Raw genomic sequence first — 15827 nt, 5'->3', positions numbered from 1 at the left:
TGAAGAAGAAAGCACTGCAGTACTCTTAAATACACTTTTCACGAGATCTTGTGAGGAAGAAAGCACTCGTTTACTGATTACGCCGAAGCGCTCGCTTCCGTGATTAGTCCAAAGCACTCTCTTGAAATATCAGCTTTCATTTTGTTATTCGTTTCACTACACTTTTCATGATAGAGTCTTGCCCTTGAACAATTTTCATTCCTCGACTACGGGATTGCGGACCGCGATGGCAGTTCATTATAGCGATATTTCAAAAGTGTAAGCGCTCGTTTCAGTGATTAGGCCTAGGCACTATTGTAAAATTTTAGCTTTCATTTTACGGTTAGAAGAAAGCAGTCGTTTACTGATTACGCCTAAGCGCTCCTTTCAGTGATTAGGCCTAAGCACTCTCTGCTTTGTCTTTACCTTGTTGGCGATTGTGGCAAAATTGTCATTTTCGCCATATTTGCCAAATTCGTCAACATTTTCTCTTTTTTGCCATTTTTGGTTGTTGCGTGCATTTCTGGACATATCTCCGATGGCTTCTGTGGTTCAGTGACATTGCAAGCGCACACCGAGCCGGACGTTCGGCGAACAAGTTCTTGCTGGGGTAGTAATAATTTTTTGGGTTTGTTAAACATCCTTCAATTTTGTTTTCACTTACTTATTTTCATAAATAAATAACATATCAGTTATTCCGAATTAATCACAATTTCAATTAGAAAATCAAATGGAAGTTTTAACCCAGGGAAAGGCTCTCGTTCAGATTATCTTTGTCGTCTACACTGATTTGAATGAACAGTTAATAATTTATTGTTGTCGGAGATTGTGTGAAAAGTGTAGTTCACCGAACCGCAAAATGAAAGCTAAACTTTTGCGAGAGTGCTTACTGGGGCCTAATAACTGAAAGGAGCGCTTAGACTTAATCAGTAAACGAGTGCTGTCTTCTTCACATAATCTCGTGAAAAATGTAGTTAGCCGAACCGCAAAGTGAAAGCTAAAGAGCGATACCTGGTTTAGTCAAGTTTTCATGTCCATTTTGAATTCATTTGGGAAAACGGCGGAACGTTTTAGCTCACTTAAGGTGCTTGGATACGGTCGATACGGTCGAGGTATAACGCGGTTACATGGTATTCATGGGGATTTGTTTTTGCTTAAATGAGTGCTTAGTATTTAAACTAGTGAATGGTAATCAGTGAAATCAACCAAGTCTAGTATGCAGTTTAGACGTTCTGGAACTCACTTAGAGAGTCTGGCTATTCTAGAACTCTAGACATTCTAGAGCCCACAGAGGGTAACATATAACAATTGAGAATTCTAGAACTTAGAAATCTAGAAATCGGAACTCTAGAACTGCGAATTTTGACTTTAATCAGAACTTTAGAAGTTTGCACATACGACCAGTTTACTAGAGTGGTTCTAGAATGATATAGAACTTTCTATAGAGCTCTTCAAACTAGAGCAGTTCTAGAATGCTATAGAACTTTCTAATGTCATAACCTTGACCATTCTATATTTCTCATATAACCAATATAGAGCTCTTCTCACTAGAACAGTTCCAGAATGCTATAGAAGTTTCTAATGTCTTATGGAATTAATCACAATTTCAATTAGAAAAACAAAAAAAAAATTCATCCAGGGAAAGGCTCTCGTTCACGCAGAGTATCTTTGTCTTCGTCACTGAAATCGGTGGATTTGACTAAAAAGCTAATAATTTATTGTTGTCGGAGATTAGATGACAAGAATTTCTGTCGCAATCGGAAATTCAATGACCTGGATTTGTGAAAATCTTGTTCAGCTTCACGACGTATATTTCACGTGTAGCGTGTGCTTGTTTCGCGTCGTGGCTGAGAGATATTTTCTGTCACGCGCGAAATGACTTCCGAGAGTCCGATTGACTCTTGCCAGGAAGAGCTGTGTCCATCGGATCCGATCGCGTCTGTTTGCCAACTTTTTCAACCCCCCTCGCTCCTGTTAACCCTCACTTCCGGTACCACTGATCAGGCGCCATGCACCCATTTCCGGTTCCGGTCGCGATCGGACTCAATCCGCCTGCGAGTGGAGACAACCCGACTCAGGTCGAGTGTATTGGACATGTATAGGGAGGAGGGGAGAGGAGTGGAGTGCTAGACACTACTAACAAGAAAATAATAATAATTTGATTACCGAGTCCAATAATAATTTAAGTCCAATATTGCTACATGAAAACAACATAAATTTTGAAACGAGAATATAAAAAGTTACCATCAGCAAAAAACATTTTGCGAGATTTTTTGCTATGTTCAATTTTTTCTATTGTACTTTTGGCTGCACAAGTAAATCACAAAATCAAAAGTAAAATCAATTTCAGCGGCCGCCATGATCAATCTGTGTCAAAATGATAGCAAGACACCAAGTTTTTGTTTTTGTTAGTTTGTTTTTTTTTCTTTCAAATGTTTGAAAGTTTGACAAGAAATGTGCAAATTCAACAGAAAGATCACAATTGCCTAAACTATTGAGGTTGACCATTGCGTCTGCAAAGTCAAAAGATCACTTTCCTAGACGAGGTTATTTATCACCCGTTAATTCCATCGTTTTGGAAATAGCAGCTGCTTTATTCTTCATCAGCGTAACAAATTCTCGCCAATTGCCCTTAGGTCGACAGTCGGTCAACAGCTGCACACAGCTTTCCTTTTGAGTATTGGGTTTCTTTCTACTGACAGTCGATCGATACTCAGTGAATTATCGGCAAAGTGTTGGCGAATTAAGACTTTTAGACAACGGAGTTGTTATTCATTTTGGTGACTACAGGACTGTGAGAGCAGCATTGCAACACGACTGATTATCATTTCAACGACTGACGACTACGGGGCTGTAGGACTGCGGGCGCAGCATTACAACACGACTGCGGCACTGCGGGAGCAGTTTTTTAAGTTAGATATTTTGTGGGCCGGGTATTCTGCAATCTAGCCCAAGATTCAGCGAAACGACTTGTTTGTGAAACAACCCTATACGTAACTCTGAGATTCACATGATTCATCCACTATTAAAATCCCAACAGACTGCAGAGGAACGCAACAGGTAGTTCCAATTCCCATCCTCCCCTGTAGCAATCAAACTGCTCACCATGAGGACAAATCGTTGTTCCCTGCCGTTATGTGCAAACACCGCCCGGCCGCCGTGGGACGTGACGTGCACATATTAATCAGCTATGAAATCGATAATTACTTCAAATGGTCAATAAAATTGCTTCAGATAAATTGAAAAACCATTAAATTAAACTTACCTCAAAGAGTCAGACGTCGATGCTTCCAGCGATAGAAGACAGCTTCTTGAAGAACTTGTTAAAGTGACCTTCAATTGCGTTGAGACTGGATCCATTCAACCAAATTTCCGAATCTTCACGGGCCAAATGGAACGGGCCTAAGCTTAGACCTTTTTGCAGATACGGCGGCCATTTTGATTTCTATGGTTTCGTATAGCTATTATGGGATGCCCAGGGGGCAAATTAATGGGACCTGTCTCGCTCGTCTCGCTCTATTCCCTCTTCGGCCAGTTTCGTGCCAAGATTCAAAATGGCGGATGTCGCTGGAGGATGTCGCTGGAGATTTATACAGAGAGGTACTGCTAAAAAAAAGGTCAAATGGAACGGATATTTTCGGTCGGACAGATCGGTCAAAGAGGACCACATCTGAAGGTGGACCACTTTGGCCGGTGAATTTCCACTCGAACCGAACCGATCTATTAAGTTTTGGACTGAAATTTGGCTGAATGGATCGCGCCCGTACAAGCCGTACAGACCCAGAACGATCATAGACTGCAAAACAGTCGTATTTTTTGCGAACGCGGTAAATATTCAAGCAAGGTCTGCAGCTTCACACGTCTTGACACGCAAGGATCACGCTTACGGCGCTTCGCGCCTTCCGAAAAATGGAAGAAAACGACTGTTTTGCAGTCTAGAACGATCAGTACCAGGGGTGTCATTTACAGCGTTTAGTCACGCGCAGTCAAATTTGTCATGGAAACATTGATTGACATCCACCAAAGAAGCTCATGACCTTGAAATGTTTAACTTTGGTTCAGAGATGGGTTTTTTTGAGTTAAAAAATTTCCTTATTTGGATGCAGAGCTCTCAAGTCTCACGCATTGAGCGTGAGTCTCACGCATTTCGATGCAATCTCACGCTCTCACGCTGCCACGACCATTTCTCACGCATTGGCACTTTTCTCAAAGGTAACTCTACCTTTTAAGCTTTCAGAAGTAGTCATGAATTCCGAATTCGGCATTCTTTCACTGGCACTGAACTTCGGCCAATGTTCAATCTGTTCGTGTGCGACCAATTTTCTTGTTTCTTCAGGACTTTCACCTGTTAATATATGAATTATTATAGCCGATATGTTAGCTCGGGCTGACCATAATAACATTCTAACATTGGCTCTCTTTGCAAGCAGCATGAAAGAAACAAAATGGCGGACTCGACAGTGCATTTCCAGCGATCTGAAAAGTGCAAATTTCAAAACATTTCCGGAGGAGCATGCCCCTGGACCTCCCTAGAATTGTTTGGCCCCTCCGGCACAAGAATCACAAGGCACTTGCGCCTTTGGCGCAATCTCCAACAAGCGTCTCACGCTTTGGAAATTTGAGAGCTCTGTGGATGTAACGTACGTAGCTCGTGCATTTTCCTGCGCGAGCAGCTTCGATCTTATTTTTGTCCATATTTGGGCATAAAATTGGTGTTCAAGAAATCCCCAGCTTTGTTCCAAGGAAACGAGTTGCAAGTTACACGATTCAAGGTCATGTGCTTCTGCTTTCGAAGAATGAAAAAAGGCGCGCCATATCGAGGGTCGCGTGTGACTGGTAACCGCTGTAAAGATAAAAGCCAAAGCTGTGCAGTGCAGGACTTAGGACTTCAGTTTAATCAATGACAGGGGCACCCAACGAAATTTATTTCCACAATGCCCTCAGGAATAGGCACAAAACTTACAAGAAAACGCTGATAAAACATTTTTTTGAGTTTTTCAATTTTGCTGGAAAAAAAGGTGTTCCGCACTCCCAAGATGATTATGAGCAAAATTCCAGCTCCCAGCTAGTGAGGGAAACTCCCAGCCAGCCGACTTTGCGTCACTGTTTCCCAGGTAACAAAGAACCTCATGAATCTAAACCACTTGACAAACCGGTGAAAACAGGTTGTTTTTCCTCACTAAAAACAGAATAATAACGCAAGGCTGGTTGTACGCCTATACGAAGATATATATTTTTTGTTTTACAAAAATTTCGTCACGCTCTATACTGGTATAACAAGCGATCATGGAACTCTTCATATTTTTTCTAAATTTGGAAAAAGGAGTAATTTGTTTTATATTAGTCGGTAATGAATTCTAAAGGTTAGTACCAGTGTAACAAAGAGAACGAATACCATATTGAGTAGTTTGGGTAGAAGGAACAAAGAGATCTTGCTTAAGCGACTGACTGGTAGCGTATGAATGAACAGAGGAGATTTGCTTCAAATACTCAGAAAAACAGAAAGTCGTTTTGTGAAACCACTGATAAACAAAAGAAAGGATTTCAAAGTGAATCATATCACAAAATTTTAACAAATCAAGAGATTTTGCAATTGGCTCTGAGTGTGATACCGGTTCTATTCGGTTCTATTCGTTTTTTCAAAATAGTTACTGGCATTAAATTAACTTCGGCTGCGAAGGAGACTAGCATTAAATCGATTGGATATGTTACACCCCATACATGAATACCATTACGTAAGAAAGGCATAGATTAGCGAATAATACGTAAGCATAGTAGGCATATTAATGTTAACATAGTATCTTCGTTTAGAAAGAATACCAACGGTTTTTGACAATTTAAGACAGAGATAATCAATATGATTCTTCCAAAGTTAGCTTTGAGTCAAAAGTAACACCAAGGTACTTTACAGTTGGAACTTAATCTTAATCTTTGCTCCGTCAATTATCAATTAAAAGACTAATGAGACAGTTTCAACTTTTTAGATTGAAAAAGAATATAATTAGTCTTCAAGGACCCTTTACGGTCTGTCAAACAAGTCTAAATAATCTCAAGAGGCCGTCTCAGTAGAAGGACTGCCTCTACAAATCTGACAGTAATGGAAAATCTCTGGAGCGGATTAAGAGCCACCTTAACTTCCAAGTGTGAAGGTAGCTCTGACTCCGCTCCTGGCATTTTTTCTATATTTTTGCGGTTTCCTACTAACTTTCCACCAATAAAAAATAGTTGTTACCAAGTTCGTTTTTTTAAAAATAAGCATTTTAAGACAAAGGGTGCGCTGCCTTTCGGCTGCTTTCACGCGTCTATGGTGACCTATCGCGTTTACAAGAAGAACCACCTTGATGAGTGCTATAGGGTCAGTGCTTCTGGTAAGAGTCCCATTGATCTATAAGTTCGAGCTCCCTAAAATCAGAGCATGGCTTGAATTCCCAGAAGACGGTTTGTCACATAATGAACGTTCTCTATAACGAATGCACGGCTACGTTAAAAAATAATGAGCTGTTAAAGTGTCATTTTTTCCCCTTTGGACTGGCTTTTAAACGGTGAAAGGGTGATTGCGTGTGTTTCCGCCTGCCAATCGTAACTGACCCTAATCGTCAACGTGTACAATTGATACACTGTAATGTTTAACTAAAAGACTGAACATTTTCGGTCTCAGCTGGTGCGAGGAAATTAGTTCTTATCAAAGCTGGAATTGAATTTGGGGCCAGTTATTGGGTAGACAAAAATCCGCGTTGAACTCAACCCAGAGTGAAAATGAACAGTAAACGGAATACCTAACTTACATTCAAATGAGTACAAACAGTCAGTGCATTACATGTATATTGTCTTAGTTCATTTTACAATTTAATGACAAGTTCTTCACTCTAAGCCTACAAGCGTGCTTTCAGTTTATGGGTATCGTAAGAGAATCCCGAGGTATCATCCGTGAGCTTGCTCTACAGTAGAAGAAAAATGGGTGGCAATCCAACGGCATTTAGCATTCACTGTTAAAACTTTTACTATGATTATTTCGTTTGACGTCAAGAGTCAACTTGCATCTGAAATGCACTCCTCCACAATCTTCTTCAGACTTGGATTTTCCATAGCAGCTGCAATTCTCTCTTTGTCATTTATCTGTTTGTTAACTACAAGAAGAAAGAACATATTATCTGATTGGTCAGACGCTGACAATCTAAGAGTTTGAGATCTTTAAATTCCCGGTAAGAGCCCATCCCATGGCAATTTGGGTTCATACACGTAAGACCAAGTTATTTTCAGACGGATTTTTCGTGAAACCAGGTCAACTTAAGTTATGCTTATTTGTGGTGGTAAATAAATTATAAAAATCACCAAAAGTAACGTCCCTAATTTGACCTCTGTGGAGTATTCCATATAGCATATGCCGCAGTAGTGATTACACTCTACTCAGCTGCACACAATGCTTTCTTTAAGTAAGATGTTATCCAGATAAAGAAGTGATCATTAAGCCAATAAACTTTCAACCGCGATAACGAAAGCAGGTAATGGTTATTTTCTAATGCATTTTGAGAATCAAGAATCAACATGCCAATCACGCGGATATTGTCTATACCAAACAACGAATGAGTGTGGACAATGGGATGCGAGGCCCGTGTAATGCTCTAACAACGGAGCTATGAGGCTACACGATTGGGAGCAGGTCAATTTGTTGGGCTCATGTGTTTGCGTGAAAGTATTAATGAATGACTAGATAAGACCAAGGAACACTTCTATCTTTCGTCTAATAATATACCTTTCTTTCATTCATTAATCCTTTCACAGGAACAAATGAGACCAAAAATTGAGCTGCTCACCCCCCCTCCCCGGGCTGCTCCCAACTGTGTGGCTTCATAACTCAGTTTGTAGAGCATTGCACCGGCATCGCAGAGGTCATGGCTTCAAGTCCCGTTGTAGCCGCCCGGATTCTATGAGAGAAAATAGCTCAAATTGTTCAGATAAAAGTAAGCATCACTTTTATCTTTCAATAACCTTAGGTTTAGGGTTTGTGTAATTTTTATAGGTTGGGGGGGGGGGGTGAATTCAACAGCTGTTTATCTTTGCTTTAGGGAACACTAATTTGAGGTTTCTCGTCTGTATGCATATAAAGGAGTAACAATGAAACTGGAGAGAAGAGTAAGGGGACACTTCTTGACCCCTATTGAAATCAACATCATCTCAAAGATAGCATATTTGCAGAACAAATGTCTATTCCTGCTAGTTAACTTTAATGCCACAAGATTATTTTCTCTTTACTCACTTTCATCCTCAGTGGAGTGTGTTCCCTTTGTGAGGGAAATGTCAAGCTACAAAAACAATATGAAAACTAACATTATCTCCCAAAAGAGCTGATCATTAAACTGAAGCAAACTTGAAAGACATACCTTAAACTTATGTGGCAATGAACGCTCTAATTTCACCCTCAAGCATAATCCTGAGGAAAAAGGTATTGAACATATACACGTATCAACTATTAGAGAAATCTCTATACAGAGGCACTGGGTTGAGGTGTGGAAATTGGATTGTGTCAAACGACTTGTCCAAAGTAAATTGATCAATAATGGCACCTTAGAAAGCTTACTTTCCAACCTCCCTACAATCTACATGTAGCTTATTTACTTTATCAACTTCCTTGATACGACCACAAAAACTTTGTGCTACTGATCACTACATTTCTGATTTGATCCTTGCCAAAGAGGTTACAGCCAGGAACTTTGAAAAATAATCAACTGCAATTTTTTTTTAGTCACTTGGCAATGCTGGCGCAACCTCAAAAGGAAATGTTGCAAGCCTCAGTGGAGTCTCAAAAATAATATCAATGGGCAAGGAGACTCCACTGGCAGGAGATGATGATGATCCCTGATGATCTGGAGACTTGTAATCTTGCTACAGTTGGTCTAAGAAATCCAAGTTGAAAAAATTAATTCACTCCTCTGACCCCTAGTTATATTAGACATACATTTCAGTCTTACAGTATGGCAGCACCACTTTCATATGAACCTCATCATATGACCGGGTTCCCACTTAAGTAGCCTACAGCTCACTAATAGAGCATCAAGATTAGAGATTGGAAACCTAACATCTAATTAGTCTTTTAAGACTAAGTAGATGGTAGATTTCATACCATAATATTAATATATTATTATCAAGAGTCAGGACATTTAAATGAACATATATTTTACAGAAAGATGATACAAGGGAATTATCGCGAAAAGTCTAGCCATGCACATGTACTTGTTTTATCATGCGTTCGGGAAATCTCCTGTTTTCTCATCCACTGAATGCCAAAATTAATGTCATATGCCTTACCTATAAGAGTTGCAAGAGAACAGTGAGGGACAGTAGGAGTAAATTCTATCTTAATGTTGTATTCATCATTTCCAGTTTTATCAATTTTAATAAATTCTTCCTCAAGAACATTGAGCTCCTCAAGTGTCTGTGGTAACTCTGGGTCCTAGAGTGCAATAAATGGAAAAAAGCAATCAAAGTTTTTGCCAAAACAAAATAATGCAGCATCACCAAGTCAAAAGCTGTTCACTATTAAGCCAATGGGCATGATTCAAAGCAACAGAAAAAGAAATACAGATGCTTCTGGTCCTTTCAAAAACTAGTACTGTATGTTATCATCAGACATGAACCCTCACATAAACTCTAAAAATAGCATTTCCTTAAGTTTCATGGGTGTTTAGAGAGATTTCTTTCAAAAGACAAAACACAGCAGCTTACTTACCCTAATATCTTTCACAAGATCTATGAAAAATAAATGAAAGATGTGTTATTTGTGAGCGAGTATCAACATAATCTGGATTTAAGGTGGCTCTAACCAGTTTCATGACTTCGAAGAGACACTCTCTTTGAAAAGATTGGCACTACACACTGGTACCAAATAAAACACCAATAATTGCTGAGCCATATGCGGCCATTATTGTGACGTAATTCATGTAGGTTACCTTGGCAATTGGAAAGCCTAGCAGGAACACCCTATATTTTGGCTTTAGTTGCTCATATCTCAAAAACAAACTCAGTGACCCCCATTTTTTATTGCTGGAAGGTGATTAAAAGGCCAATTCTGTGCTGCAGAATCAGGGCCACCTTTAAAAAATCACAGATTTAAGGTGGCTCTGAAATCGCTGTACAGAATTTTTTAAACTCTGCAGAAAGTTTGCAGAAATTAAGAGTAACAAAATGAGTAGTTGGAATTAAAAAATGATCAATTAAAATAACTAACATTTCTAACAACATTAATTAAATAAACAATCCTAAATCTTAAAATTTTGTAACAATTGGAACAGATTAATAAGCTATACATTACAAATGTAGATGTCATAAAGCATTCTTAAATTCATTCATTAACGATTGTCGGTGACCGCAATTCATCTGGTAAAGAGTTCCTCCACACATTGCCACCAGTAAAAGATGTAGGTTTTAAGGAAAAGTTTCTAGTTTTCTTACATTGGACAAGCTTGTTTGTGCCTCTTAAGTTCCTCACATTATTACGTAGGACAAACAAGTCACTCATATATGTGTAAATTATTCCAGTGTAATATACCATTAACAGCTTTAACATTCGTATGGCAATGTCTTACATGCGACGATTAGACAAGGCCAGAAGTGCTCTTCGTCATGAACGGGAACCTGGTTATTGTAAACACATTTTAAAGCTCTCACATTAAGCCTTTCAAGCTTCTGATTATCAGACTCACTACAGTTGCACAATTTCAATAACCCAAGATCTAACCAAAAAGAGTACTTTTAGCAGTCTGAAGCCCATGATAAATTCAGAGAAGGGCAGTAGTAGAAGAAACATGGTTGCCACAGCCACAGGATTTTAAATTCCCTGACGTTTCCCTGACATTTTCCTAACAAATGTAAAATTCCCCTGACCAACTCAATTTTTAAAAATCACAAATTAGTCCTGGTAATAGCCTCCAACCTCCCATGCCCTCTGTTTCATTCACCTTGACATTGACAGCTCAGACTCTTGATTACACAAAAAAATTGTTGAGTTGGCAATAAATCATATAGTACTATTAAAATTTCAAAGCTCAAAGACTTAAATTTTCCCTGACTCAGAGTGAGATTCCCTGACATTTCCTGACATGAAAAAATGGGGATGCCCAGGCTCCTTCCATTTTCGACCTCTGGTAATTTTTTACTGCCTTCTCCTAATAATTCCTGAGCATGTTGAAGGTATTTTGCACTAATTCAGAGAGGAAATAAATCATTTCTTCTTCTCCTCCTTCACATAGAAGGGATCCACATAAAGGAACATAATAACTTTTCAATACTGATCATAAAAATTTGTATTATTGATCAAGTTGACCAGTACTGATTTTGCAATACAGAAGAAGGTACATCAGGGGACAAGTTGTTTCGTGAAAGGGATAGCTATGTAGAAGTGGGCAGGGACTATGAGCATCAGCTATGTGTAAGTCGACAGTTCAACAAATTAAGGACGTTCGCGCCAATTGTTTCTGCGCATCCTTACTGCGCACGCAAATGCACACGCCACGTCATACACGAGCGTGCGCGCTAAGTAATAAAATGAGAAATGGTAGGGCAAAAGGCCATTGCTATAGCTTTGCCTGGATTTAACGGTCTTGGACGTTCGGTGACCCCAATTTTTCTTTCCAGAAACGGATTTTATTTACAATTATCTCCACGTTGTCCAAAAATGAACAAAAAATCAATGTGGGAAGTTAAAAAAATTTCAAGATTTCTGCTCACGGGACATCAAATCCTGCCATCTTGCGGCGGCAAGGCGCGTGAAACTGTGGTCTCTAAATGCGAACTTGATCTTTAAGGAACCTCACCAGTTGACTAAATTCACTTAATAAGTCCACTTAAACAATATTTGGCAGAGAAGATTTCACTTCAAAGATTTAATTGCAATATATTTGGGTTTACAGACACTAGCCTTATTCGCTAACGAAGCCCGATTTTGTCACATTTTGGGTGTTTTTCCGGGCATGTTCTCTCCAAAACGAAGTCGGTGACCCCCCATTTTTTTTACATTTCTGACATAACTAACTCATCATCTTACAGTGGTAAACGTTTCAGAAAAAAATCAATGTTGAAAAATTTTCGCGCGAACGTCCTTAAAGGACCATTATTCAAGGAATGATATATTCAGATATATTCAGTAGTTCACAACATGAGCTCTCTATCAAAGCCAAATATTACATTTATTCCTGAAAATTATTGAGAAATTGAAATTCAATTTCAATAACGAGCTTACACAACTTAACTTTTAAGCTGAAATAATGGCCAAATTTATACTAGAGACGAATAACTCGTCTTTGATGGATATTTCGTCTGCAATTCGTCTAGTATAGAGATCAATAAATCCAGACTGTGTTAAGGTGAATTATAGACCAAAATTCGTGTTCGATTGATTCGTCTGTCAGCATGTCTGTAATCAGCTGAAGATGAATTTTGGTCCATAAACACCCAATTTATATCCATAAGAATAACAGACGAAATATCGGTCTTTATTAAATTCTCAACCTTGGATAATGCAATTCTAGCTTTCTCATTGGTTCTCATTGGTTATCAGCCATTATACCTGCGTTTGATCTTATGTGGAATTAATGCAGCAAACGTCACTCAGCAACGCCTCAAACCATTTCGTATCCAATGTGGGCTCATGGAATAATTGTTAATTATTAAATTCTCAACCTTGGTTAATGCATTTCTCGTGCTGTGATTGGTTTACTCAATCTTGGTTATCAGCTCATATACCTTAGTGTAACCTTATATGGCAAATGATTGTGCTAAGTGTTGCTAAGTTCAAATTATTTTCGCCTGGAAGCAAAATTTCTCTCTGAATAAAGCAAAAAAAACCCGTTTTTTTGCAAAAAGTTTGGATCAATTCTGACGTTTAGAAGTATGCGAGAAGGTAAGAAATGTTTTTGTGATGAGCCTGCGTCTGTCTGACCACAAGGTATTACAAAACATCGCATCTTCATCAAGTTTTTTGCGATTTCGCTCGGATTTTCTCGCTTTTTCGCTCGTATTTCGTACTTCCAAATTTTAGGAGTTTAAGGAATTTAATAGAACAATTATTCCATCCGCACTTGTTGGATATGAGACTAGTTAAAGCAAATGAGGGGGTAGCGCTATTTACCATCTCATATCCAATGCGCGCTCATGGAATAATTGTTAATTAGAAGAGTTATTCTGAAATGGTATATGAAATGAAATATACATGAACTGCGGATATGAAATCAAGTGAAGCTATGATCTTCGCAGTTATGAACGCAATTTTTCCAATTGCGTAGAGAAGCCTGAAAAATTCAGGACTTCAACGGGGTTTGAACCCGTGACCTCGATTTCATATACCATTTCAGCATTGATTCATTCCTCAAAGGACCATTGGACCAATCAATGCTGAAATGGTATATGAAATCGAGGTCACGTGTTCAAACCCCGTTGAAGTCCTGAATTTTTCAGGCTTCTCTACGCAATTCATAACTTCGAAGATCATAGCTTCACTTGATTTCATACCCGCAGTTCATATATAATTCATTCCTCACGGGACCATTAGAACCCACAAAAGACCAGCTCCCCACGTCAGTGGCTTCATAGTTAGTTAGAACGTCGCCCCGGAATCGCGAGGTCACGGGTTCAAACCCCGTTGAAGTCCTGAATTTTTCAGGCTTCTGTACGCAATTGTAAAAATTGCGTTCATAACTGCGAAGATCATAGCTTCACTTGATAGAAGAGTTATGTAAGCTTATAAATTAATCGTCTATCTCTTTATATAGCTTTAATGTATAAATTCGGCCATATATTTGTTCTGGTTGCATATATTAAAAAGAACGTCTTTTGTACATAACGCAGTGCATTGCTAATTGTCTTACCAAATACTTCTTGCACAAGTATCAGGTTATCCAAGGAGTTTTCCGTGTTAGTGGACGATTGTTTGTCTTCAGACATCGAAAGATATTTTTAATCCGCCATCTTAAATAAAAAGGGAAAAAACTGGGTTCTAAGGTGGACTGAGTTCAACTCTCGAGGGCTCTCTCTCTCGAAATGAACCACGCAAAGTAACCATGGACTAACGCATGTCCACTCTGCCGTCACACGAGTCACGCACGGTGAGGAGGTGCAACGAATCATGGCGGAACTAGCAACCGACTTTGAGGAGATTGCCAACGAAATGATATGTGAAATTAATCATTGAACTGCGGATATGAAATCAAGTACAGCTATGATCCTCGCACTTATGAACGCAATTTTACAAATTGCATAGAGAAAAACTTTAAAGAAAACGACAAAACTTTTAAGTTTATAAGACATGTTTCGACAGAAACTTCTGTCATCTTCAGTTGATGAATGTACAAAGCGTCAGAAGTTGAATTTACAAGTAGGAAAAAGTGCTAATTATGCTAGTAACAACGAAATGTACATAAACCGTGACAATGTAAGAATTAAAAGGATAGTTTTAGATTTACATGATGTAATTGTTGATTCAAATTATGTTGTTCTCTTTGAATATGAAAAGCCTCTTTTATCTTAAGCTGAAAACTCGTAGAGGCGTGATCTAAAATATGGAAACAGTCTACTGAACACAGGGCGCGACAACGTTCAGAATTCTGTAGGTGTTTGAAAATGTAAGAGACCCTGTCACTGACTAAATGCTCACGCACGCGTGTGGAAAAATGTCGGGTGATTCGCCGACATAACAAAACAACCCGACGAAACAACCCGACATTTTTCCACACGCGTGCGTGAGCATTTAGTCATGAACATGCTAATGTTATGCATCTATCAGTGTAACTTCGTTATTGTCCTCGGTGATTTAAATCTGAACAGGCTAAGACCAGAAACCCCCGAGAAGGAAAGCTCTTATGCGATCTTGAAATCGAACAGAGTCTAAAGTGTATGATAACAAAACAAACCAGAATAGAAACGCGTGCAACAAAAACAACTGGAACCTTAATTGACGTGCTGCTAACGAATCGATGGAATTCTCAAAGAAAAGGTTAACTTGGATAAACCTAAGATTAAAAATTTCAGGACCTATAAGAACTGTTGCACCTTGACACGTTGGGGAAATTTTTGACGAGATTGACGTCCAGTACCCTGCGAGCAGAGGCCCTTCGATCTTCCTAGATAACCCGACTTATCTAGGAAGATCGAAGGGCCTCTGCTCGCAGGGTAGACGTCCAGGTGTATGTCTTATGAATAACATTCTTGATGAGGTAGCAGCTGTTAAAAAAATAAGGACTCGAGACAAAGATGTGCCGTACATGACATCACAATGGAAAATGAGTGCAATCAAAGCCAAGCGGAAAGCCACAAGGAAATAAAACAAAGAAGAATTGGGAGCTCAAACATAAGGCGAGAATAATAATAATAATAATAATAATAATAATAATAATAATAATAATAACTTTATTTAAACTATTAAAAATGTATCAGTTTGTTAAAACACACTGGTGTTAATACATGAGCAGATAAATATAATATTTCTGAAATACATAAAGATGATAATAAAGGGTAAAATACAATCATATCACATACAATTAAAATCAACTATTTAAATATTATCTTAACAGATAAAAAAGGATAGCAATAGGAAATACAATATTTAATTTACCGTGCATCTATTACTTAATTTGTCCGATTTTAGCAAAAAACTATATAAGGCTGCTTTGAATGATGAAAAGATTGCAATTGATCTTATCGATTTTGGTAAATCGTTCCAATCCTTCGCTGCAGCATATTGAAAAGTTTTTTGTCCAACTGTTGTATTTGCTTTTGGTAAATGTAGCGTAGTGTTGTCTCTGAGATCTCTCCCGTGCAGACTTGATCGCCGAGGTAGATAGCCGTTAGTTGGTTTGGAC

General features: G+C 38.7%; 1 protein-coding gene across 1 annotated transcript; it reads right to left on the bottom strand.

The window, feature by feature from the left end:
* Positions 1-6783: 6783 nt before the first annotated feature.
* Positions 6784-14053, bottom strand: LOC137992659 (cytosolic iron-sulfur assembly component 2A-like). The gene is made up of 6 exons (XM_068838135.1): positions 13839-14053; positions 9707-9726; positions 9286-9430; positions 8361-8410; positions 8237-8282; positions 6784-7106 (listed from the first exon to the last, which is right to left on the bottom strand). The coding sequence occupies exons 1-6, from the start codon at positions 13912-13914 to the stop codon at positions 7009-7011; spliced, it is 435 nt and encodes a 144-aa protein (XP_068694236.1). The 5' UTR covers positions 13915-14053; the 3' UTR covers positions 6784-7008.
* Between the last annotated feature and the right edge of the window lie 1774 nt (positions 14054-15827).

The sequence above is a fragment of the Montipora foliosa genome, chromosome 2 (genome assembly GCF_036669935.1).
Source record: "Montipora foliosa isolate CH-2021 chromosome 2, ASM3666993v2, whole genome shotgun sequence".
Lineage (NCBI taxonomy): Eukaryota > Metazoa > Cnidaria > Anthozoa > Scleractinia > Acroporidae > Montipora > Montipora foliosa.
Note: the sequence above shows the minus strand (reverse complement) of the source record. Positions and strands in the feature narration are given on the sequence as shown.

Excerpts from the sequence above, each read along its gene's own strand:
- LOC137992659 (XM_068838135.1), bottom strand. The coding sequence starts at position 13,914 with ATGTCTGAAGACAAACAATCGTCCACTAACACGGAAAACTCCTTGGAT. Across the intron at positions 8,411-9,285 it reads TTCTCTTGCAACTCTTATAG|GATTATGCTTGAGGGTGAAA; the intron begins GTAAGGCATATG and ends CTTTTTCCTCAG. Across the intron at positions 8,283-8,360 it reads CATTGCCACATAAGTTTAAG|CTTGACATTTCCCTCACAAA; the intron begins GTATGTCTTTCA and ends TTGTTTTTGTAG.